Source organism: Lytechinus variegatus, chromosome 3, assembly GCF_018143015.1.
Source record: "Lytechinus variegatus isolate NC3 chromosome 3, Lvar_3.0, whole genome shotgun sequence".
Taxonomy (NCBI): Eukaryota; Metazoa; Echinodermata; class Echinoidea; order Temnopleuroida; family Toxopneustidae; genus Lytechinus; species Lytechinus variegatus.
In genome coordinates, this window is record NC_054742.1 from 52993464 (window position 1) to 53016995 (window position 23532).

The following is a 23532-nucleotide window of genomic DNA, read 5'->3' on the forward strand; positions in this document are numbered from 1 at the left end:
GGACAGTTTAACAAGTATCAATCTACATGATTAAACGAATATAAATAAAATACACAAAATGAGGTAACATTTATCACAGCCAACAGCGAACATCGAGAGTAAATGACGTCAGACATAGAAAATAAATCCCTACAATGACAATAGAATATTTGAAAATAAATGAGCCGATGATATCACACATTCAATAGTTGTATCTTATATGAAATGCTTCTTTTTCTACATTTGGTGATAAAGAAACTTTGATCAAAACATAATAATACAAATACATTTGTATATTCAAGGAGTCGTCACACCATGATTTACATTATAAAACATACAAGTCATTTAGTATTTCAAATCCCGTATACATGAACGGTTAGCGTGTGTCATCGTCGGGTCCCAATATGGGGGTATCAATATTGTATTTTTTATTTCCATTTTTACATTTCCTCCTTTTTCTTTCTTGTCCAGTATGCAGGTTGCAATGAGGTGCAGCTCAAAGTTCATACTGACTGTGATTGTACTCGTCAACATTCTCTTTATTTGTTTGCTGCAGTTTCTCTTCCTTTCACGATCTCCACAAAAGTCGTCTTTCTCGACATCACTATTTTCCTCAATACCACTCGCATCGTCGTCATCAAACAAGACAGCAGGAAAAGCTCGGTCTACTAATAACAAAGCTGTGCCGTTTTCAGATCAAAATGCCATAATTCATTTCGAAGAAAGAAGCGACTTAACTCAGGGTAACAAGATTAAAGAAACAATCAAAAGACCTCTTAGACGACCAACCATGACCAAAGAACAACTCGTGATAGTAGATGAAATGAAAAAGAAAATTGCAGCACAGCAGACGACATTAAATCATATCTCTCGAGAAAAAGATAGAAATGGAAACCCTGTTGAAATTTTGATATCCCCTGAGAGGTTTTGTCAACCTTCTTCCCCTGTTATCAACTTGGCGCGCCGTCTCCTGGTCATCATGGTTACGTCACACACACAAAAAGCCCGAGTTCGAAAGGCAATACGCCAAACTTGGGCTGATGTACCTGAAGTAAAATCGGGTCAAGTTCACGTTGTTTATTTGCTTGGTACGATGGTTGAAAACGATGGACAGTCACCATTCTTGGTCGAACACGAAGCCAAAGAGTATGATGATATCATCCAGGGAGCCTTTGAAGACACCTACGAGAACCTCCCAGTCAAGACATTAATGGGACTGCAGTGGGCGGCGACACAGTGTGGAAGCTCGTTCAAGTTCTTCATGAAAACGGATTCGGATGTATACGTCAACATTCCAAAGCTTGCAACGTATCTAGACGGATACAGGAATTGGGCAAAACCTTATGCCATGGGGAGAAAGTGGGTTAATGTGAAACCAATTCGATTACAACTCCACAAATGGTAAGAAACTGCCACAGAAATTTTAAATTACAAAGTAACTGAAGGTAGTAAACCAGTCCGACAGTCTTTAATTGCTATACACTCTTAAAACAAATCAGTCAAATTGACTAGACCAGTAGTCAGCTGGGAGCAACTAATATGGCAATTCTGACATATATTCTAGTCAGAAATAACTCTTTTCTAGTAAAATATGACTAGAAAATAGTCAAATATGACTAGAATAACAGTTGCTCCCAGCTGACCCTATTAACCAGTCATTTTTGACTGATTTGTTTTTAGAGTGTATATAGCCTATATATAGACCTTTCATTATTGGAAGAGCCAAGACTTTTTAACCAATACGACATAAATTTGTCTAATTTAAAATTCCAGCCTATAAGGCAAGTTATGCTAGCATTTTTTTTTCTTCTCAGAACAGCAATACTTCTCAGGACCGTGACAATACTCACATTTCAAAGAGAATCTTGATAAGGCTGTACCGTTTCAGCAAGTATATGTTTTCGACAAGTTCTCAGATCTGACAACTATCCTTAAATTTGACTACTTTCCTCAAATTTGACTGGATTGAGATGCACTGTTACTAGACACGAAATTACTGTCCGATAAAATAAGACTTGACGGATAAATCGTCTGACGTGTCTTTCCATGAAACGATCCCCCGACTTAAGAAAGATCTCAAACATGCTCATCAGTTTTAGAAAATTCTTAATTTTAAACACATCTTTCTCAGATGGCTTATCATCAGTGTTTTCTCTCATTTTTTTCCGTAGGTTTGTTCCTGAGCATGAATACCCTGGGAGCACCTATCCACCTTACCTTGGAGGATCAGCCTATGTGATTACTTCAGTAGCTATCAGAATGGCCTTTCACGAGGCTCGATCAACCAAGCTCGTTCGACTGGAGGACCTGTTTGTCGGGATATGTTTTCAGAAAGCAGGGGTTCAACTCGATGATGAGCCGCGATTCCGCATATCCCTCTATAATGTTGTTTCCCGACCCTGCCAAATCCTTTCACTTTTCACGCTTCATGGAGTTAAATTCTTCAATTTCAAACTTCTTAAAAAGACACAAGATCACCCAAACACGTGTCCCAATAATGGAACATCCATAGACTGAGCAAAACAAATGCCAACCTACTGATGGTGTGAGCATGCACATGATCAGGTGGTCCCTCAAGTTGGGAGCAATTGTTGCATGTTGGTCACCTTGATTCAAAATTGCAATATCTAGAAATATCACATTTGAAACAAAAATCTCGGCAACTGAAGGAGACATTGTTAGAGACACGTTTACTTTTACTCATTATTGTACTGTATTTCAACTCCAATATTATCGCTGGCGACCCCCAAGAATATGACTCGGGAGGGTAGGTCATGTCCACTTGCACCGGCCCCTGTAATTGATGGTGCCATATCATAAAACACTCGACGAACTATTCCCAATGTGCCTGACAGTTATTTATTGGGAAACGTGATGGTGATAATGCTCTATAAATGGAACATACTCCCGGAATATACCTAGAGAGCCGCCAAAGAAATGTAAAAAAAAAAGGAAAATACTTTCTTTTACAAACCCGTATATCTCTTCTATCATTCTACAGTGCGTATAAAAAAAAGTTTACACTTTGAAAAAGCCCTGGGAATTGAAAAATATACAACATGTGGGTAATATTTTCACATATAATCTTGGGTTTGGGTCTCATCTATCTAATGAAAGTAAAAGTTTTGACAGAATCTTACACGTGAGTGAGCACGGTCCATTTTTGTAAAGCTCGCAGAAATCTGTTTGCGCAGAAATGCTCGTTTTCACGCTGTGTAAAGGGGAAAGGGCGAAATCGAACTTAACTTGCGAAACATTTCTCATACATTTCCCTTGCACCTTTAGTCAATTGAAATAAAACGGATACATTCAAGCATTTTGTAACAATTTTGCTACCCTAATTGAATTTTCAACACTTAATAAGCTCAACCGTTACCATTTTTGTGCCAGCTGGATCTGAGGACATGACTGAATCTGAACAAAAATTTATATCAGACATCTCCAGCATTTTTTCACTGAGTTTGTATCATTTAAAGTGGGTTTACATTTCATTTTTCATCTAATACTTGTTTCTCCACACTTTTCCCAAGCTTGCCAATGATTAACAAAATTAAAATGAAGCCTAAGCCATTTCATGTGAATCAAAGCTCAGTGTAAAGCAAATATCGTCACGATGGCCTCGGTGTTTGGGGGAGTGGGGTTGGGCGCAATGCACTCTTCGGAGTGTTTTGGGCAAGGAAACAAGTTTAAAAAGGTAAAAGATATCTTCAAATCAATTTTACTAGCTAAATTCCATGTGTTATTCATGATTAAGGTCTACTTTTATTCGCATAACTATTTCAAAGTTCTGCGCAAATCATTTTTCACTAACTTTTCAAAAGTAAGTGGTGCTTACTCAAGCGGAAATATTTTTCGACATTTATATCGTCATTTGCTTAAATGGATCTGTACCAATGTTAAAATGTGAAAAAGACTTCCGGATATTACAAATAGATAATTTTACAGGAATTTTTCTGAGTGTAAACTTTTTTTTGATACGCACTGTATATGTGTGTCGGAGTGGGAGGGTGTGTCTGGCTGGGTACGTATATGTAATTAATATTGCTTTGTAATACACAGAATAATGACAACCCGCACATAATTATATGAGTTTATTCATGAGCAGCTCCATAAAAGTTGGCTTGAATTTCGGTTTAGTGGTAGAGTAAGGTTAGAGCGAGGCCATTTAATCATCACATCAAGATGAAAACAACATCGTTTTTATCCGTGTTAAGAAGTTGTACAAGTCTGGCGCATAAAAGAAGATCGTTAGCGTTTGTTTGCACCACATAGCTGTGAGAGATTTATTAAATCAATCTGGTCAGGAAATAGTGGCAGAAACTTTCAACAATAATTGCAATGAGATGTAATGGCAAATTACGATGGCCACTGCAGAACTGACCGCCAATAGCGATGTCCAAGGAGATACAGAACCAGAACAAACGATGTCGCCATCACCACCGTCATCGTCGTCAGTTATAAAGAAGTGGTTAAGATGTTTTATCCTCCTTGCTGTTATCTTAACATATCTTTTTGTCGGCGCGCTCGTTTTTCGCGCAATGGAACGTCCGTTGGCAGTTCAAGCTCATGAAGACTTCGAAGCAGCACTCCATCAATTTGAATTGCAAAATGATTGTCTGTGCGAGGAGGATGTCGATGAACTCTTGAATATCGTGATGAGGGCTCTACGGGAAGGGGCCTATGTCGGTGGAGATCGGTACGCTAATCTGATGATTGAGGGTATAATCAATGACACTTCATTTGCACGTATGTGGTCTTATAAACCGAATTTCATATTAGTCACATCGGTTGTAACAACAGTAGGTAAGTTTCTCCAACAGGCAAGCATTTTTATACTTTATTATTAACACACTCAGTTAAGGTGTTAAAATTCGCTTATCTTTTCTTATATTGATTCTAGAATAAGTAGAGGGAAGAATATCGTAAAGTATCATCAGGCCAATCTCCATTTGATTTTAACGACATTTTGTCTTTAATGTTTTTAATGATTTAACTGTGTTACATGTTAATGTAATGTTAGAAAAAAAAAGGTTTTTCGGGAGATCGGTGCTTTCATTATTTTGGGAAGCACAGTTGAACATAAAAGAGTCGTCTAGTTCTCTTCAAATTAGTATGACGACGAATCGGGGGGGGGGGGGCACAAACATTTTCATCACGTTAAATTGACCTGTTTGTGTAGCCGTAAAACGTTGACAAAACAATTAGCCAGATTAGCGCAGTATAAAGTGTGTTTCAATATCTTTACAGGGTTCGGGTATACAGCACCACGCACAGATAGAGGTCAGTTCTTCTGCGTTATTTATGCTAGCATGGGCATACCGTTCGTAGGAACCATAATCTGGTCAGTTGGTAAAATACTGCAGTCGCTTGCCGAACCAGTAATCAAGATTTCTAAGAGACTCCACATCAGCGTGGTCACCCGAAGTCGTTTCTGGACACCTTGGGTATTTTTCTTTAACCTCCTGTTAGCGTATATTTTATTGATGGTTCCATCAAGTGTCATTCATTACCATACCCAAGAAGACTGGAGCTGGCTACAATGTATGTATTTCGCTATGGTAACGATGACTACCATAGGATTTGGCGATATAGAGGTGGAAGATCACCCAGGAGGTGCAGAACCTGTCCGATTTTTCATACAGGTCAGTTTCCAGAGACATTGAAATTTGCATTTGAAGTATTGTAGCAAATGGGTATTTCATAATTACTAATTCCTTAAAATTTGATTTTAAAGAAACATTTCATAACCTCTTACTAATTCCTTAAACCTATATGTGCATTGTCTAATGTATTGTAACGTATGACCTATAACCGTTCATCAATATATTATATACAGTGCATGTATACCATGCCTATTGCATACATAGACTCGTAGCTTGAAAAATCAATGTATGTTCCCAAGTCGATTGTGGTTAACTGCTGAAAATGTCATTTGTATAGATATCTGACGTTTTCCTAGTTTACCAATAAGGACTTTCACTTAACATGCTCAGGATTTCCCTAGTGCCTTTCCATCACTTCCCCTAACATTCATCGTAGAAATAAAAAAACTCGAGAATGCGGTAAAGCCGATGATGCAAAAGATGATGATGATAATAATAATGATAATATTTATTAGACTTATATCGCGCCAAATCCATCCTGTGGAGTACTCAAGGCGCTTTTTAAAATGACAGCTATGATCGTCTCTTTGGAGGAATTATGTGTCTTCTACAGTAGCTTTCCTACATTCTCAATTGTTTTGTCTATGCTGAATGGGAGTATCAGAGATGGATAGACTTAATTATTAGGGGCTTAGCTTTTATGTTAAAGAATGTATCTTCCCATCCATCGTAGCCTCACTCAAAGAAAAAAAAACCATGCAGTATGATTAGTTGGCGTCGTTTTGCTATTCTTATCCAAACCTAACCAAACATCCTTTCGTCCCATTCTCTTTCAGAGTGGTCATTTTGTCCTCCTGATCACCTGCGTGGCTATACTCTCCATCATGTTTAACAACGTCTCCAAGGCTGAACGACAGGGTGTCGAAGACATCTCCAGTCGTATCTTAAGCCTCAAGTCAATGCGCCGCCTGCATCATCGGAAAGTTACACGAGATGGAGAAACAGGCATCCAAGGAGGCAGTTCTGAATAGTCAGGAGATCACATTAAAAGCAGATATAGAAAAAATACTTCTATGGCCATGTACTGTTATAGTCAATTTTTTTTCTCCACGTGGATGATTATTATTTATCTTTGGGGGGTTACGATTTCCTTAACACGAAGTCCATGGATTCTTCAACATTGTAGCCAATGCCTGTATCCTCGCCAAGTATATACGCAGGCACTGCGAACTGGAAGAAACAATGAGCTTATTAGCTTTTTGAAGTCAATTGCTACAAACAAGAGCTAGAATTACATCATACAGTTGTAAGCCTACTTAATAATATTTGATTTTTTGTATTCTTACGCAAATTACAATGACACAGGACGGACTAGATGTCAAGTGGGTGACAGAATTTTATGTTTTTTTTATTAAGATCCCTTTAAATTGACTATGTTCAATGTTTTTTTTTTTAATAAAAGGTTATTGTCATCTCAATTAAATTCATTTAAATAACTTAAATTGGTTTGGTTTTGGCAGTTAAACACATAATTATTTTGGATTTATTAACCAGTTATTGAAAACATGATTTAAAGAATGTATGTGGGCGTGTGTTGTTGTATGTGCGAAGGTCGGTTTGTGTGTGTGTGTGTTTATAAGTGTTGTGTATGTGTTTTGAGTGGGTGTGTTTGCGTTTGTGAGCGCTCCTTCGAGCTTGGGGTGTTTTTGTGTTTATGGCTGATAGTATGTGTATGTGGAAAGTATGTGTGTGCGCGCGAAAATTTGGGATTGTGTACATTGCATTTATCTAACAAATTATACCATGTATTTTCATTATTATTATTATTATCATTATTATTATTGTTTTTTTTTTGGTTGTTGTTATCATTATTTATATTGAATGTCATTTCTAATGGGATAATTTAGAAAGTAATAGTACAGTACAGCGCAGGAAATAGCACTAGTACAGTAACTAGTAAATGTGTGTGTGTGTGTGTCAAAGACGTAAGAAATATCACATGTCATCACAATGCCTGAATTAATAAAAGTTATGTCATTTATTCCTCGTTAATCTATTATCATCATACTGCATCATTTCATGGAGTTCAATAACATTGCACAAACCAGCACATTTAACTACAAAGTGATATAAACAAGAATTATGTAATCCCATGGTCGATTCTTATCTCATAAAACAACAACAGTGAAAATCATGAAAGTACACAAGGGTAACAGTGGAAAAGACGTCCCATGTTGATCTAAGATCAATTAGTTTTCCTCGTTCCCACTTTCGGGAAATTGATGTACATAATAATTACATGAAAAGCGCATAGAAGCACAATTATGAAGCGCTTTGTAAATGTAAGTATTATTATTATGATGATGATGATGATTGTTATTATTATTATTATCATCATCATTATATATCCAAATGGCATTTGACATGAAAGTTGGTCCCATCACTTTCGCCAACAGTAAACTTCAATTACGCTAGTGATTGATAATACATTTTTTAACGAGAAATCATAGTGATATGGTCAAACTAATTATTGTCATAAAAAAAGCCCAATTATTCAGTTTTAAACTTATCTTGTCCCATCATTTTAATACTTATTTCATTTCTTCATTCTTTATCTTTATTGGATCAAAGACAGATATATGGAATGGACAATAAGAATTGTTGGTTTAGGGGGAAATGGATGGGAGAGAAAGACCTGTAAAAAGAGAAACGAACTAAAGAAAGTGACCACACAAATAACAAAGAGAAGAACCCAAAAAGGAAAAGAAAGATAATAAGTAGGGAGAAGAAACGAACAGCTCAAATGAGGTGACCTATAGTGTCGTTACATAGGTCCATGCATTAATCAAGTTTCTGTTTCTTGCTTAAACAGCGCCCCCTGCACCAAAGATTTTCAAAATGAAATTACACAAATAAAATCCAGAACAACTGATATTTATCAAATGCTCTTTGATTTCATATTGATATATTTCAATCTCTAAACATTAAAACTGCCCTCGACGCATTGATATAACGCTTTTGGATGAAATTGCAGTCATCTGTCTTATGTTTTTTTTTCCGTTTTACACTCGGACACATACGCACCGCCTCACTCTCGCACACTTTGCACTACTAGAACCCAACTTCTCACGACATACATCTCGTGCCCGTACTCACATACACACTCACCCTCACCCATGCACACACACACACACACACACACTTTCTCTCTCTTTCTCACTCTCGTTTTATACTAGTCTTTCTTAACCTTTGTTCTTAACTCTCAAAACACCGTAGCATCTACTCCATAGTCAAAACTTCTTTCATTTTATTCAATAAGGATTTCAGGTCAACTTTAATAATATCTCACAATACTTATATCGACATCATTCCATTTCGGAAAATAAATTGAATGACAACAAACATTATATCTCATCTATAATTTCTCATGTCTTTAATTCATACCAAAACCCACATCAGAACAAGCATCAATTTTAAAGTGCTTACAAACATCATTCAAAATCTTTGCAGGGCAGACAGATGTAAAATCTATAGTATTCAATGTAAGCATGGATGTATTAAAATAAATACTGATTTATACTTCATTTTGTTTTAATCTTTATCTTATGCTTAGTACATGTAAGGAACTAGACAAGGGACTGTTATGGTTAATAAAATATTCAGGTTATAAAAGTATAGATGATTACCATTTATGTGCATGAGGAAAGCACTGATTCTAAACTCGTACTTTGCGTCACATCTTTTGGGTGGTGGCATTTAAGGTAGGTCAGTCCCAAATATGATCAATTAGACATAATATTAATGTTCAACACTATTCTATTCCAAAACCGAATGAGACTATACTAAATTTTTATCAGTAAAGTGCGTGTGCAGTGTTGCGGCACCCGGATACTGGCCAATACTGAATGTACATGAAAAGAAAAATGGTTGAAGTGGTTTCTCTGTTTTGCATTCGATCTATAAAAAAGGGACTGAAGATTATTACATTTTCATGTCTGATATCGCTCACATACACTCCGATATATTTTAATAAAACTGCGATAATCAATGATTGTAATAATAATCAATGATTGTATCACGGTTTCATAAGAAAGGCCTATCTGCATCCGGTCTGCATCATTAAGCACAACTAATTACATTGAGATGGTATATATGATTCGATGATTGTAAACACTGAGCATAGATGAAGTTTACTTTCATCAAATCAGGAGATTAAGTAATCGGGCATCCGTTTCATAAAGCTGTTCGTAGAGTGACTTTAAGAACGACTGGTGATCCTTTCTTGTCGTAAATGATGTTCACTATCATATGTTCATTGGTGATTATTTAGCGAGTAAGAAAGGTTCACCAGTCGTTCTTAAAGTCGCTCTTAACTTACGAACAGCTTTATGAAACGGCCCCCAGGGCTCCATAACACAAGCATAACGATTGATCGTACGTTTGATTTTTACGATTGATTGTACATTTTATTTTTATGCAATTAATCGTGAAAAGCTGTTGTATATGATCATTGCTAAGCTTTGTGTTACGGGCTCCAGGAAAGTGTGTCACCCGGGTGTTTCACAAAGTGACTCGATTACTATATATTCCACTTAGATCTATTAGTATAAGCTACTGAAATCCTTGCATATGATTGGCTGAGTGAAAACTGGTCTAAAATCAGATAGAAGAGGCAAAATAAATCCCCTCTCAGGGTCCTTTCTTTATGGAGATTTGAACTCATGTACACTCTCAAAAATATTGGGTACAAATGCTCCGTGAGGGTAAATAATTTATGTGTCCAACCAACACTGGGCACTTTTTTCTATTTATCCGTGCAGTATGATGAAAAATTCGCCTATTCTGTTTCTGTTATTGGAACTCCCGCAGGAACTAGGCAGGACATGCAGCATTTTGCTGGTAAATGTCAAGCTGGTATATAACCAGTTACCTAGGAAACATTTTACGTCTAGGTCAATCAGTCATAGTGGCTGACGTTCTAGACGACAGGTCAAAGTGGCGACAATGGCAGAGATGGGATTCGAAATTCACAAACTTGCGATTATGAGTCCAATGCTCTAACCACGGGACCACATGACCATGTATTAAAAAGTAATTGCTGCTTATTATTTTAACCTTCCTGGACAATATGCTTCCCGCATTGGGGAAAATACTGCCCCACATTGGTTGGACTCATAATTACCCTCGTGCTGGTTAAAATTTTACTCAATAATTGTTCACAGTGTATGTGACATACATTTATACTAAAGATCAATGATCACGCTTCATTATTGCATAGATAAGTGACTTTCAATCATTGATTTGCATACTAGCAAACAAAAATGAACAGAAATGGAAGCATATTCTTACACAAATTTTAAAATACAAGTTGGTGGGTCTGGCGTGACTGGTATTCTTCCTTTGTTACAAAAGGCAAGAATTTGAAAATATTCACGACAAGAAATAAATATACAATCATGAATGTGGTAACTGATACTGGTAATTCTATATGCGAGTTATTGATAAATACTTATGTATTTGAAACAAACGAGCATATTCCAAATAAAAAAATGTTGATTATTTTGGTCTAAAATGGACGCCCATCGAACATTCTTAAAATTTCTAAATACAAGGTGATAATTATGAGCTATATTAAATATATTTCACTCCCTACATTCGCGTGAAATATTAGAATTGGACTAAAACTATTAAAAAAATAAACGTTTAAAGACACGTTCTTCCTCCCGTCCCACTGCATGCCAAAAGAAATTCATTCAAGTTAAGATAGTCTTTGTTTCGTATATCTGTATGCAAGGGCACATTCTCTAGAAACAGAATTTCAGAACAAATATGCTGAGCAACTTAACGTGCAAAATTTATTTACAAAATAATACTTTCTGCGTGTATGAATATGCGTGGTATAATAATATTTTATAATACACTTATAGAACAAATATCGTATGTTTAAATACTTAATGAGGCCAATAAATATGAACGTAGACAATGATTGTGTTATTGAAATGGGTAGGATCTTATACTACAATGGTTTTGTATATAAATAAAGCATTATTGCACTGATTTCATCGAAGAGACTTGTGACGAACGAGATCTCATTCCTCACCTGAAACAGTAATAGCCCCAACTGTTCCGATAATCAATTAGTCCCAGAACTTTTGAGACATCTGTTGCCCATTTGTGCAAAGGAAGTTCAGTCATTATTTGATTGCCCTCCCTCTAGGAGCAGTGTTTGGTGGCGAATCATAATGCATGCATTTTTTGTCAATCAGCTATATCAAATTCAAAATCTTGAGAATGGGTTTGGTCGAATAAACACGTTTTGCCTTCTTGATGGCGTGTAAGACCTCAAATCTCTGCGTTTCAGTCGTTCACGCATTTACTGCCCCTTATACTCATCTTACAAAGTCCCTATACCCCCACCCTCTCATCTATCTCTCCCTCTCAATGTGAATTTTTGTCCCCTATACTGTGGCGAATGCATATGCCTGGGAACAAACCTTTATATTTGTCAAATGATCTAATCGGATATCAATCTGACGCCGAATCAGAAGCATCTTCATTTATAGCCTTTTATCAAATACGATGCTTTACAGTGTTTTTGTTTGCTTCAACCAGCAAGTATCAACGATTCAGCAAAAGCAAAACTCTTGGCGCCACAATGGATGTTGTTAGTCTCTTCTTTTATTGCACTAAAATATAGATATACGGCTTTCCCCGTCATCTGAATGTAGCAACTGGATGTTGCGGCAGAAAAAAAGACGTAGTCTATCACCGAAATGCCGAATGGAGGGTCGGCGGCAGGGTAGGTATTCCGTGCGCAGGTACACTAGTTGGACAATAACAGCATGGAGCACATAGACCGGCGAAGGCAGGGGAAAAACCACACATGCTACCCGGTGTCGGCAGTCCAAGACTCCTAATTGAAAGAAATTGAGGATGAACAATTGGGCTGGTTAATGACTCAAAGGTAGATCAATGACAAAGTCGTGAAAATAGTCTCTTTCACGTGCTATGCCTTTCCGATTTTTTATGTTGCAATATTGAAGGCCAATTAATGCAGACATGTTGTAAATTGCAGTATTTCAAAGAAAAAACAAGTTGATAAAATATGAATTACCCTCAGTAAATTATGTTCCCTAATGACAAAATATTAAAATAATTTCACTATTCGATATCATCACAAATTGAAGATGCATTAGGAGAAAAAAACAAAACAAGTTAACTCCTTTCGTTGAAAGATACATTAACATCTAATGAAGATGAACTAATGATAAGTAGATACGATCTATTTAGGCCTACACGGATGTATGTATGTATGTGTGTATGCATGTATGTATATACATTTATATATGTATATGTGAGAGTGGGGTGGGCGTGTGCATTATGATTCGATTATCTGATAAAGGCCTTCATCGTTTACATCTTCATTAGATGTTGATATACAATTCCCACTCTTTGGCCTAATATGACGTAATAAACGTATAGCCTCCGTACCTGTACTGCTGATCAATCTGTGCTTTTTCAATTCGTTTATCCTTCGCCCGTCTATTCTGAAACCAGATCTTGATTTGTGTTTCTGTCAGACTCAGCATCTCGGCTAGTTCTACTCTGCGCATGCGTGTGATGTATTCTGTCCGGTGGTATTCCATCTCGAGTTTGATGGTCTGATCACTGGTGAATGTTGTCCGCTGGCGACGCTGTCGATTCTCTTTTCGACGTTTTCGGCCCACTGATCGAAAATAGGTACAAATCAGAATATAAAAAGAACGATTAGATGAATTGAACGCATAAAACACATTCTTTGAAAGGAAACTCGACAAAAAGAGGAAAACAAAGTAATAATTTTCTTATAGCTTTTCATTTAAGTTACATCTTTATTCAAGTTCTTCCCTTTGAATTATTTAGAATAGATCATTAGATATAAAAAAGGGTGGTGTCCTATAAGATGGATAGGTTCAACTCCAGAATAGGATCCCCATAGCAGTTGTAGTAGTAGCAGTAGTAGTATAGTTACAAGACATTTTGTTATCTGACGCAGACATTCGCAGCCTTGCATTGTTTTCTGGTGTTGATTTAATGCCAGCCCGGAATCTGTATGTCCACACCAGAGAAGTGTTAAACAACACCAGTTTCGTTTTGGTCTAACACCATATAGATGTTAATTATCAAAACAGCATCGGTTTGATTCCAAACTTGTGTTGTTTCAATACTTCTCTGGTGTGGACATAATAGATTCCGGGCTGGTGTTAAATCAACACCTAAGTTTTTGCAGTGTACGATTTAACTAACGTCTCCAATGTATACCGTCGTAAAGGGTAAACTCTCAAAAGTTGGTTAAGATGGTGACAGTGGCAGATGAAAATTCAAAGTCCTCCATGCATAATTTGTACGTTCCGATCTTAAAACATTAAAGTCGGAGCTGAAAATGGGTTCATCGCGATTTAATTGATTTATTCAATCAGAGAGATCGTTACATGTCGGTAAATCAATTTACGAGGGTGGGTAGGCGCATGATTTGAATAATTGATATAGAATCAGTAAAAGCAAGGTCGTAAAAATATAGAAACAAAAAACCTCCAGGTGCTGTTCATCTAGTCAAGGATGGTAGAAATACTGAGCTATATTGTGCTACAGGATTCTTCCTTATGTTTCGTTACTGTTTGTAGTGCAGTGACAAAATGACAAACAACTTTCGATTAATGTCATTTTACAAATAAAGACTATACTTAGATCAGTTGTTCTGTTTTGTTTTTCTTGACTTTTCTACTCCCCTTTTTACTGAAATGATATTAAAGAAAATGATAAAACAGGAAATATTAAACGCCTGGAATTTAAAACATCTGTCAAGTATATCCTCGAACATTTTCGAGTCTTTTTGTTGGTGTTCTCATATCTAAAAATCTTCCAAGGAAAATAAAAGAACATCCAGCTGGAAATATCTCAATATATCACATTCTCAAGTTTAAGACTTTCCAGTTCTGTCTTTCTAATTCATTTTAAGCCAAATTTTCCATTTATGCAGTTTTGTTAAGAATAATTTGAACGATTTTGATTTGATTGATCTGTAAATGTGTATTTTGTTCAAGCCAATATCATAGATGCTATGACAACATTTTGCGTTAATGTTATATCTATACTATAGCTGATAGCCATTCACGCCCCAAGTGATGTGTCCTCCTGTTTTCATACTCTTCGTCTATTCATTATAGCATTTTACTTAAGAGTTGGAGGTTAATGATTAATCAAGGTTAAATAGCTATATGGTCTTTATCAGCCCCCAGAGGAAAGCCATTTTTTTCAATCAATGTAAACCCCTTTGAACCTGCGCATCTTCAGCAAATCAATTACGACATGACCGCAAGAAAATAAATGAATAAATAATCGCTCTTACTAAATATACCAAAGGCATGTAAATGAAAGCATTAACCTGGTGTAAAAGAACCGATCGGATCCCCTCCTTTGGGCTATCTCTTTCATCTTCTGAAATAAGACTCAACGAATACTATCCATCTCACCCGCGATTGATTGTTAAATTCGGCAAAGCATAAAAGTGCGACGTGAAGAGAGACAAGATAGATAAAGCTTTTTGACTTCAGGCAAAATATGTCGAGAGGTCGGCTATGAAAAGGCCCTGGAATTAGTTGTCAGATTTAGAGGGAAATGGTTATCGTTTTTCGATTAGATGAGACTAGAAAAATCACCTGTTCGAGTCGAGTTTTGGCGGGGATTTATTAGTGCATTGCTTCGTTGAAAAGATAATTGAATCTTTATTACTTATCGGAAACGCCCTTAGTGATTCGGTGAACATTTTCTTTGATCGTAGGGGAGTTTGGCGTAGTATTTCGTGCTAGATAACTAGTTTTCATTTTTGAACAAGATAATACATGATAGTTGTTGGTTAATGGAGATATAAAACAAGACAATATCTGCCTCGACATTACCCTGTGAACTGTTTCGTTCATTTATCAATCTGTACAAAACGTTTGGACATAAATCAATTTTATCAAATATATACCGCATTAAATGATGCGGAGTGAAACTCAGAAAGAAAGAAAAGCAAATGTCCAGACAGAAATTAGATCATCAAAAGTTGCAGTTCAAAATTTACTGCTATTCCAAAAGTATCCCCTGATAATTCTGATTACGCATACGGACTTAAAATACTGATGAGGTTTGATCTCATGATTTTAAAGGGATTTTTTTTACCCTTCAAAATTCTATCCAGTATAATTATATCATAAACAGATAATATTGACAGACCCTTATTACGAAAAATATTGTCAAGACATGATACCGGAAAGCTAGCTGATGGAAATCACTGCTGAATTAATGTATAATTACGAAGATGATGATGATGATCATGATCATCATCGTCGTCGTCATGTTAGCAGTAATAACAACAATGATACTGATATTACAGTAATAATAAAAGAAACAATAATATAATAATGTTTATATAAAAAAAGATTTTTAAAATAATAATGATAATGAAATGATCATGATAATCATAATGATAATATTCACAATGATAATAATAATAGTGATAACGATTATTATTCGGGGTTGTTGTTGTTTTTTTTTTTGTTCAGGAACTCAGCAACGCAGTTTTTCGCCGCATTAACGCCAAACTGGTAAAAAAAATAATAACAATAAAGCATTTTACGCCCAAATTACAACAGAAAGTGCTCTTTGGCCTATTTGTTTAAAGTGGAGATAATGGCCGGAAGGGGATTTGAACTGAAAACATCACAATCATGAACCAAATGCTGTAACCACTAGATTACACGACCCTGATAATAATACATTTAGAAATATTTAATATCACTTTAAAATCATGAATATTATCAATAAAATATATTTAACAGATCCGATTGATTATTTCAATATACAAATCCTGACTCAATCACGATAACTGGAATGGCTTAAAGTCAATGTCATAAAATCAGAATGGATACAAAAATTATTTAGTATAAAGTTAAATGTTAAAAGTTAAATATCATTTAACTAATTCAACCTAAGTAAATCAGTTCGACAGTGTCGATATATATTTAGTATTAATGATTTTGAATTGTAGAAACCAAGAGGAAAGTTTAAGATCATAGATATCGAATCTCACAAAGCGGTCAGATAACTCTAGATGGTAACTTCTCCAAGAAGCTAACATAAGAATGGAATGAAAATAACAATGAAAAATTCAAGATGCTGAATCAAGAAATAAATTTATTTCACTGTTTTCTTAGCGAATTCGTTTTAGAGCTAAAATGTTTTTTCGTAAGAAGTGTCTTATTAAAATGATATTTTCGAACTTTTTTAAAGCAGGCATCAGGAGTCAATCGTGAATGTTCTTTTTTTGATGCCTTGTTAATGAAAACAAATGTATTAAAAAAGTTAATTGAAACAACGTGTAAACAAATATAGTATAATTGTACTGTCATTTCTATCAGTGCCACGTGGGAGAATGTTAGATAGCGATTGTATTTGAGGCAAACGAGTATTTAGGATTCTTTATTTTTATTTCAAATTTTTGATGTTCTGTGGGTTCCTTTACTTTCCCAGTGATTCTTACTCTTCTGTTTTTGCATTTGTATCAGTGACATATGTATACTGATAAAAAAAATATTAAAATATTATTTCTTTAGATTTTTTTAATAGTGTACACTTCTTTATATCAGGTTTTGTCACTTTAAATAATTATTAATCTTTGGAAAATGAATTATTGTTAACCATTTTATCTGTACATTATTCATCCTGGTGGAATATGCAATGTGGTTGCAATAAAGATAGAATTGAAAAAAAATGTATCAATCATTTTGATCATTCTATTTTGCTCTTTGCTATATTGTAAATCTGCAAATAAAGATAAATAACATAAGCCCCACTCCATCCCCTTCCCCTAAAAACTAATAAAAATTCTGTACCTAACCGGAAAAGAAAAAATAACGGAAAACGGTTCATGACTAAAAGTTTGTAAATACAAACACGAGCAATTCAGTATATGATTAAAATGGGATTGAATTTAGAAAAAAGGTAAGAAATAATGAATAGATGTTTTTTATGTCACAGTTTTTACGTCATGAATGTTTCTTAGATTAAAAAGATATAGTAAAGTTTCAAAACAAGAACATTTTTTTATTGTTTTAAGCCAATTTGTTTGTCTATTTTAGCCACAAACTCACGCACGCAATAGTTTATGAATTGAATTGAATAATCATATACAATTCTTCCTATTACAGTTTGAAATTCGAAATTCTGTTTCAATATTAAAATACTTTCAAACATAATTTTAAAAAGAAATTATCATCATGTCATTGACAATCAGAAATTCTCTGTCACGAATGCACAGCTGCTTGAATGTTATACATGTATATTTTTCAAGTGTTAATATTTTACAGGAATTATGATTTTATGAAATTAGCTAGGAGGCACATTTCTCGTCATCAAAATTAAAGAATGGTGTTATAATTCCTTTGCTTTAAAATCATAAGAATATGGCAACATTGATTCAATCACCCTGATAACACTATTGATTGAAAATTTCATATTATTCACATTATTATGAATTTAAGACATAATGATATTACAGAGTGATCCTTTATCCAAGCATGTGCAATGTTTACTTATTGTATTTTATAAAATACAACATTTCCATCCATGTATAGGAGAAGCAACATGATTCAATGATTGGTCGGTTAAGTTAATTGTCATAGAAGGCAAAATATAATATTAAAAAATCAGGTGTGAATGATTTTTCAACAGAAAAGTTGAAGAGAATGAACACTTTGATATGAAACAAATGTTTAAAGAGAAAGGAATTATCAACTTATTAATACCGCGAGCGGAGTATGTATTACCTTTGACATTGCATTTTGTAGTTTTGAAAAAAATAGATAATTATTATGAAATTAAGATCCCATTCAATAATTAGTTAAGTACTTCTTAACAAAATGTCGGCCAATGTAACTTCGGGTTTTTTATTCACAAAGCCAATTAGGCAAGCATTTACATGAATGTTCATTTCAAATTTGAATTGACATAATTATGAAAGAATTAACTTACATAGAGCTCCAGGTGGGCCTAGAGGAACTCTGGCACCCGGTGTCATGGACAAACCATGCAGACCAGCAAAAGGGAACGCGGCGCCGTGGAGAGGTGCTGGCGAAGGGGGTTCCCCCGAAGCATCCGCCTTCGACATGTTCGAATACAATCTAAAGCTGCTTCCCAAGTGATGATGGTTGCTGCCTAAGTGATGGTGATGTGGGGTAATGCTTGGAATGGCGATAGCTGCTGCTGTTGTTGATGATGTTGGTGTTGAAGAGAGTGGTGAAGCTGCGGAGGTGATGCTGTCACTGCTGTTGCTACTGGCTCCAAGTTTCTCTTCATCCCTGCCGTCATCGAGGGAGGCGCCGAGACGGTGGAGCACTCCGCTCCCGTGGCACAATCCGACGCCGAGTCGTTGACTTGAAGATGGGTTCGAATTAACGGCGGTAAACGCCGAGAAGCGTGCCTCGCATCCACGTGACCACGAGCCGACGAGCTGGGAGAGGGAGATGGTGGCGGGGGAGGTGGTGGTGGTGGTGGTACGTGCTGATTCATCAGTGCTGCTGCTGCTTGGACTTCCTTCATGTTTTTCTTTTTGGAAGGCTGACAAGATAGGTGACGACGGGTGGGTGGTTGTGACGGAGTTTTGGTCGCTTTTCTCGAATACATCTCCATTTTGTTCTTTCGGTGATAAAATTACCGACATGTCTTCGGGACTCGGTGGTAAATGCTGTTTCAATGACCCTGAACTAAACAGTATCTGTTGGCATTTGGTTATTCAAACAAAAATCTTAGCATTTCTTCTGAAAATTGTTTTCATTGCTAAGTTTAAGAATCACGCATAATTATCAAAAGTGGATAAGCGCAAATGACAAAACTTGAAGTTATAAAAAAGTTTTTTTTCTCCGTACACCCTAAAACACGGTATGAAAATATCAATCTTGCAGTAGGCCTATATGGTCAAGAATTCTATATACACTGTTGGTGTATAATGTCTTTCTAAAAAAGTATACAACTTGATTCATCTGAAGATGAACTCAATGGCATGCATTCCAAAAAGCGCGGGAACCAATAATGATCTCCAGTGTCTGGGCTGCAGACGATCACAATCATTCGATCACTACTGTCTTGTCTGCAATGGACATGCGCGGACAGTTTAATTTGAAGAATACGTCACAGCAATAATGTATCTAGCATCTATTGGTGGAGGTGTCAAACAGCCATTTTGAACTCAATCGATAAGTAACTATCAATCCAATTAACATAGGAGACCCGCTTTGATCGACGACCGTTATTAGGCTATGGCGAGTCCACCAAGATGGAAGGAGGGAAGGAAAAATACATATGAAAGATAAAATAATGTGGAGAATTAGGTTCGTGAATGAAGAAAGGAAAGGAAAGATCGAGACTCCTGTGTAGGTATGCGTGTGTGAGCCTGGTGTGTGTGTGTGTGTGAGGGTGTGTGTGTGTGTGCGGGAGGATGTTTGCGTGTGGATGATGATATGAGTGTGTGTGAGAGTGTGCGTGTGATGAGTTTGGAAAAAAAATAAAGAGGCAAGAAAGCTATAGAGTATATAAGAACTTAAAAAGATTTTTTTGAGAAATTAAGCGACAAATACGGTGTATAGGCCTAAAAGAATGTAAAAGGAGAAAATATGAAGAGGGAGAGAGAAAGAAGAGAGACGAACGATAGTACGAAAAAGAGAGGAGGGAGTTGATTGTAGGGAGTGTGAAATCACCAAGCACACTAGTGTTGAGGAGCCGCTTTGGACGGGGCAGGTGTTCGACTCACCTCTAGCCACCGGCGCGATCACCCTTCGGCTGTTTTCAACCTCTTGTCTTTTACTTGCCAAATCCTCTTCTCCCTGAATAAGTATACATCCCCTCAACATCACTAGCGGTGTAATGATTTTTAGGCACTGGCACAGGAATTACTTGACGAGATGTTTGAGTAGCGAGAAAAGGGGAGATATAGGGGGAAAAAAGAAGCTCAGATATACGGGGAGGGAAAAAAAAGAACAGGATTTAACTTTGTTATTTTCAGGAGGCTTCTGATTTTCTGGTGGCTACCTGAGAAAGTACAAGCTACCTGGGCTTGACGGAAATGAGCTGAAGTTCAGCCGGGGTCCTCCTCCCCCTCCCTCTCTCTCTCCGAGAGAAGGAAGGAATGGTCACTTCTTATAACCGCCAAACTATCTAGGTTTTAAGATGGTAATACGACTACCGATCTCAGAAAAGATGACTTGTGTAGAAAGGGAGAGAGAGGAGTAAATGCAAATTCATCAGTTCTTTCGCTAGGTTCTTCCAACTTTTCTTTAATTATTTGTTATATACGCATTATCATAAATACATATAGATATTAGTTCTTAATCTGGATTAATATGATCAAAGATACAGTCATGAACTATTTCAAGCACTTCTACTCTCTGAAAAAGCAATATAATATTTATCGATAGCGTTTACCTCTAAATTTCCGGTTGCTTTCTGGTTTCGTTTTTTTTTTTTTTTTTTTTTGGGGGGGGGGGGGGTTCTGAAGCAAGGTCTTATATAATTCAATCTGATGAGTACAGACCTAGTTTGCTTTTTGGACTGGCGGGATTTCATGAAGATCGATATCAGACGGTATAAGGCTATCGATCCTAATAGTTATGGTCTCATTATCGCGCGAGAACATTATCATCTCTAATTGAAATCACACCAATTGGAGTATAATATAATGATGCAGGCGGCATGTCTTTCGAAAATTAATTCGAAATGTTTGGGGTTGGTTTGAATTTCAACATTCTGCTCAAGATAGCAGGCCGACAATCTTTGCGTGATATCATGGAAGTGCTGATTAAAGATTACCCACACCAGAGTGCAGACGGTCAAATTGGGATAACCTGGGGATATCGATCATCAATTCATATCTTATGATGATAGTTCCCGCGATTGCTAAATCTAATTCAAATCGCGCTATTTCGGGTATGATGCTATAAAGAAGTGTTGACGTTAACCCAAGGTTGTTCAAGCCTGAAATTGAATTAGAATTTCAGGGCAGATAGATAGAGTCAAAAGGGAGGCTAAAATGGAAGAACTTGTTTTGGGATGTCGAATCAAAAGGGGGGAAATACCGCGCGCATTCGCGTGATAGCGAGAGTGATACAGGCGACGAATCGTCAGAACACAAAGTTCTTTATATAGTTGAATAAGAGTTGGTGCTGTCTCATAGTGACTTTAGTCCGGGAAAATATCATAATTCTGCTAAACCATAAAGTATAATTACAATCGAAATAAGCTTTCAAATGAAAATCGAATTCTTCTCTGAGCCATTATACGATCATCCAAACTTGGAGGAGAAAATCAAAATTTGATATCAAATACAAATCCTCGGTAATAAAATTTATGAATTGTGTCTACTGTATCATTGTGGCTAAAACGATTTTATCAAATAAAAAAAAATAAACCCCTGTCACCCATCATGAATAATTATGTAGACTCATTGGCCCGTACTCTTATAGCAGGTTTAACTTAGACCACGGTCTAACTCTGTGCTAGAATAATTATGGGGAGTCAAAAATTCAGAAATTCTGTCTATGTTGTATATTTCTTATGTTTACTATTTTTGTTTCCTTTTGCTCTCATAATGAAAAAAATACTTCAGTTACTCCCAGACAATTATGGACAATTTTGATGTCATATGAGTTAATTAATATTGAATGTGTACTGTTATGGATTTGTGCCAAAATTTGCTCTCCATAGTTAAACCGCAGCCTTAAACCAGGGTTTAATCTAAACCCGAGGTCAGATTACGCGCCAATGCCTATTACGCGTGAATCCTTTTGAAATGCTGGATAATATTTTAAACTTTGAAACGATAACGCAAATATGAACATGATGATGTCCGAGGAGCAAATGTTTATGTCGGATGCAGTTTGTCTTGCTTTAACAGCACATAGGTCTAAAAGGCGGCCTGGAAATGTTACGAACATACCACGTACAAAAATCAATAAACTTAATTCCTAATTAAAATCATTGATCGTCATTGTTATTAAGGGGTTATTCATGTACATTGATTTAAACGTAGTAACACGCATGAAATTGAAATTACGTGCAGATGCTAATGTTTTTCCTAGCAATAAAATTGCACTGGAAGTAGTCGGATATCGGATATAATCCTGAGATGGCTTTACTTTTTTTTTTGGGGGGGGGGTGGTATTTCGAGTTTTGAAATGTCGTTAAATCGATTATTTGTTTTTACCACCATGAAATCCACATGTGTCAACGGTTCCTATACGTTGTTTTGGATTTTTCAATCTTTGTTGATGGTTTTTAGTTTTATTTCTGTAATTTAGCAGGAGTACGTCGTCTGTCTTTACGACTCTCAATCTTTTTATGTTGAAACATGACTTTTTAAAATATAATTAACATAACAACACATATCGCACTGTGTAATCCAAATATTTGTCGTTATATATGCATATTTACATCACGTTACTATACTTCCAATGGTATAAGATCTTTAACAGTCACTCAGACCACATCCTCTGAACTATAATATTGATCGGTAGCGAATGTTCTGAACATTCTCTTTTTGCAGATCGAAACTTTCTAATTAAACATTCTAATGGATTACAATTATGATGATGGCACTTAATGAGCTTAATGGCCAGATGCAAAATGTGGATGAGTTTGTCAATTAAGAGCTTTTCCAATTGAGCCAGTTATTTTCCCTTAACCTTCCTGCATCTCTCGGTTTCAAACACTTCCACTCTATAACCTTAAGTATTAAGTCAGCCATTAAAGGTGTCGAAGAGTAGGTTTATAATTATTGTGTTCAAACATCATTTGAAAATGAGCCCATTCCTCTGTCATTTCAAACAGTGATTTGATATGTAAAAAGAAATAAGTTTAATAATGCATCAATTTTCTTCCT

At 36.1% G+C, this 23532-nt stretch overlaps 3 protein-coding genes across 3 annotated transcripts; 2 read left to right on the plus strand and 1 right to left on the minus strand.

The window, feature by feature from the left end:
• Positions 1 to 451: 451 nt before the first annotated feature.
• Positions 452 to 2901, plus strand: LOC121412066 (beta-1,3-galactosyltransferase 5-like). The gene is made up of 2 exons (XM_041604977.1): positions 452 to 1380; positions 2151 to 2901. The coding sequence occupies exons 1-2, from the start codon at positions 452 to 454 to the stop codon at positions 2494 to 2496; spliced, it is 1275 nt and encodes a 424-aa protein (XP_041460911.1). The 3' UTR covers positions 2497 to 2901.
• Positions 2902 to 4126: 1225 nt separating this feature from the next.
• LOC121411347 (potassium channel subfamily K member 2-like) lies at positions 4127 to 9628 on the plus strand. Its single transcript, XM_041604020.1, has 3 exons — positions 4127 to 4782; positions 5227 to 5621; positions 6419 to 9628. Exons 1-3 carry the CDS (start codon positions 4341 to 4343, stop codon positions 6611 to 6613), a joined length of 1032 nt encoding a protein of 343 aa, XP_041459954.1. The 5' UTR covers positions 4127 to 4340; the 3' UTR covers positions 6614 to 9628.
• Positions 9629 to 10484: 856 nt separating this feature from the next.
• LOC121411348 (homeobox protein rough-like) lies at positions 10485 to 19561 on the minus strand. Its single transcript, XM_041604021.1, has 3 exons — positions 18636 to 19561; positions 13074 to 13308; positions 10485 to 12495 (listed from the first exon to the last, which is right to left on the minus strand). The coding sequence occupies exons 1-3, from the start codon at positions 19321 to 19323 to the stop codon at positions 12348 to 12350; spliced, it is 1071 nt and encodes a 356-aa protein (XP_041459955.1). The 5' UTR covers positions 19324 to 19561; the 3' UTR covers positions 10485 to 12347.
• Between the last annotated feature and the right edge of the window lie 3971 nt (positions 19562 to 23532).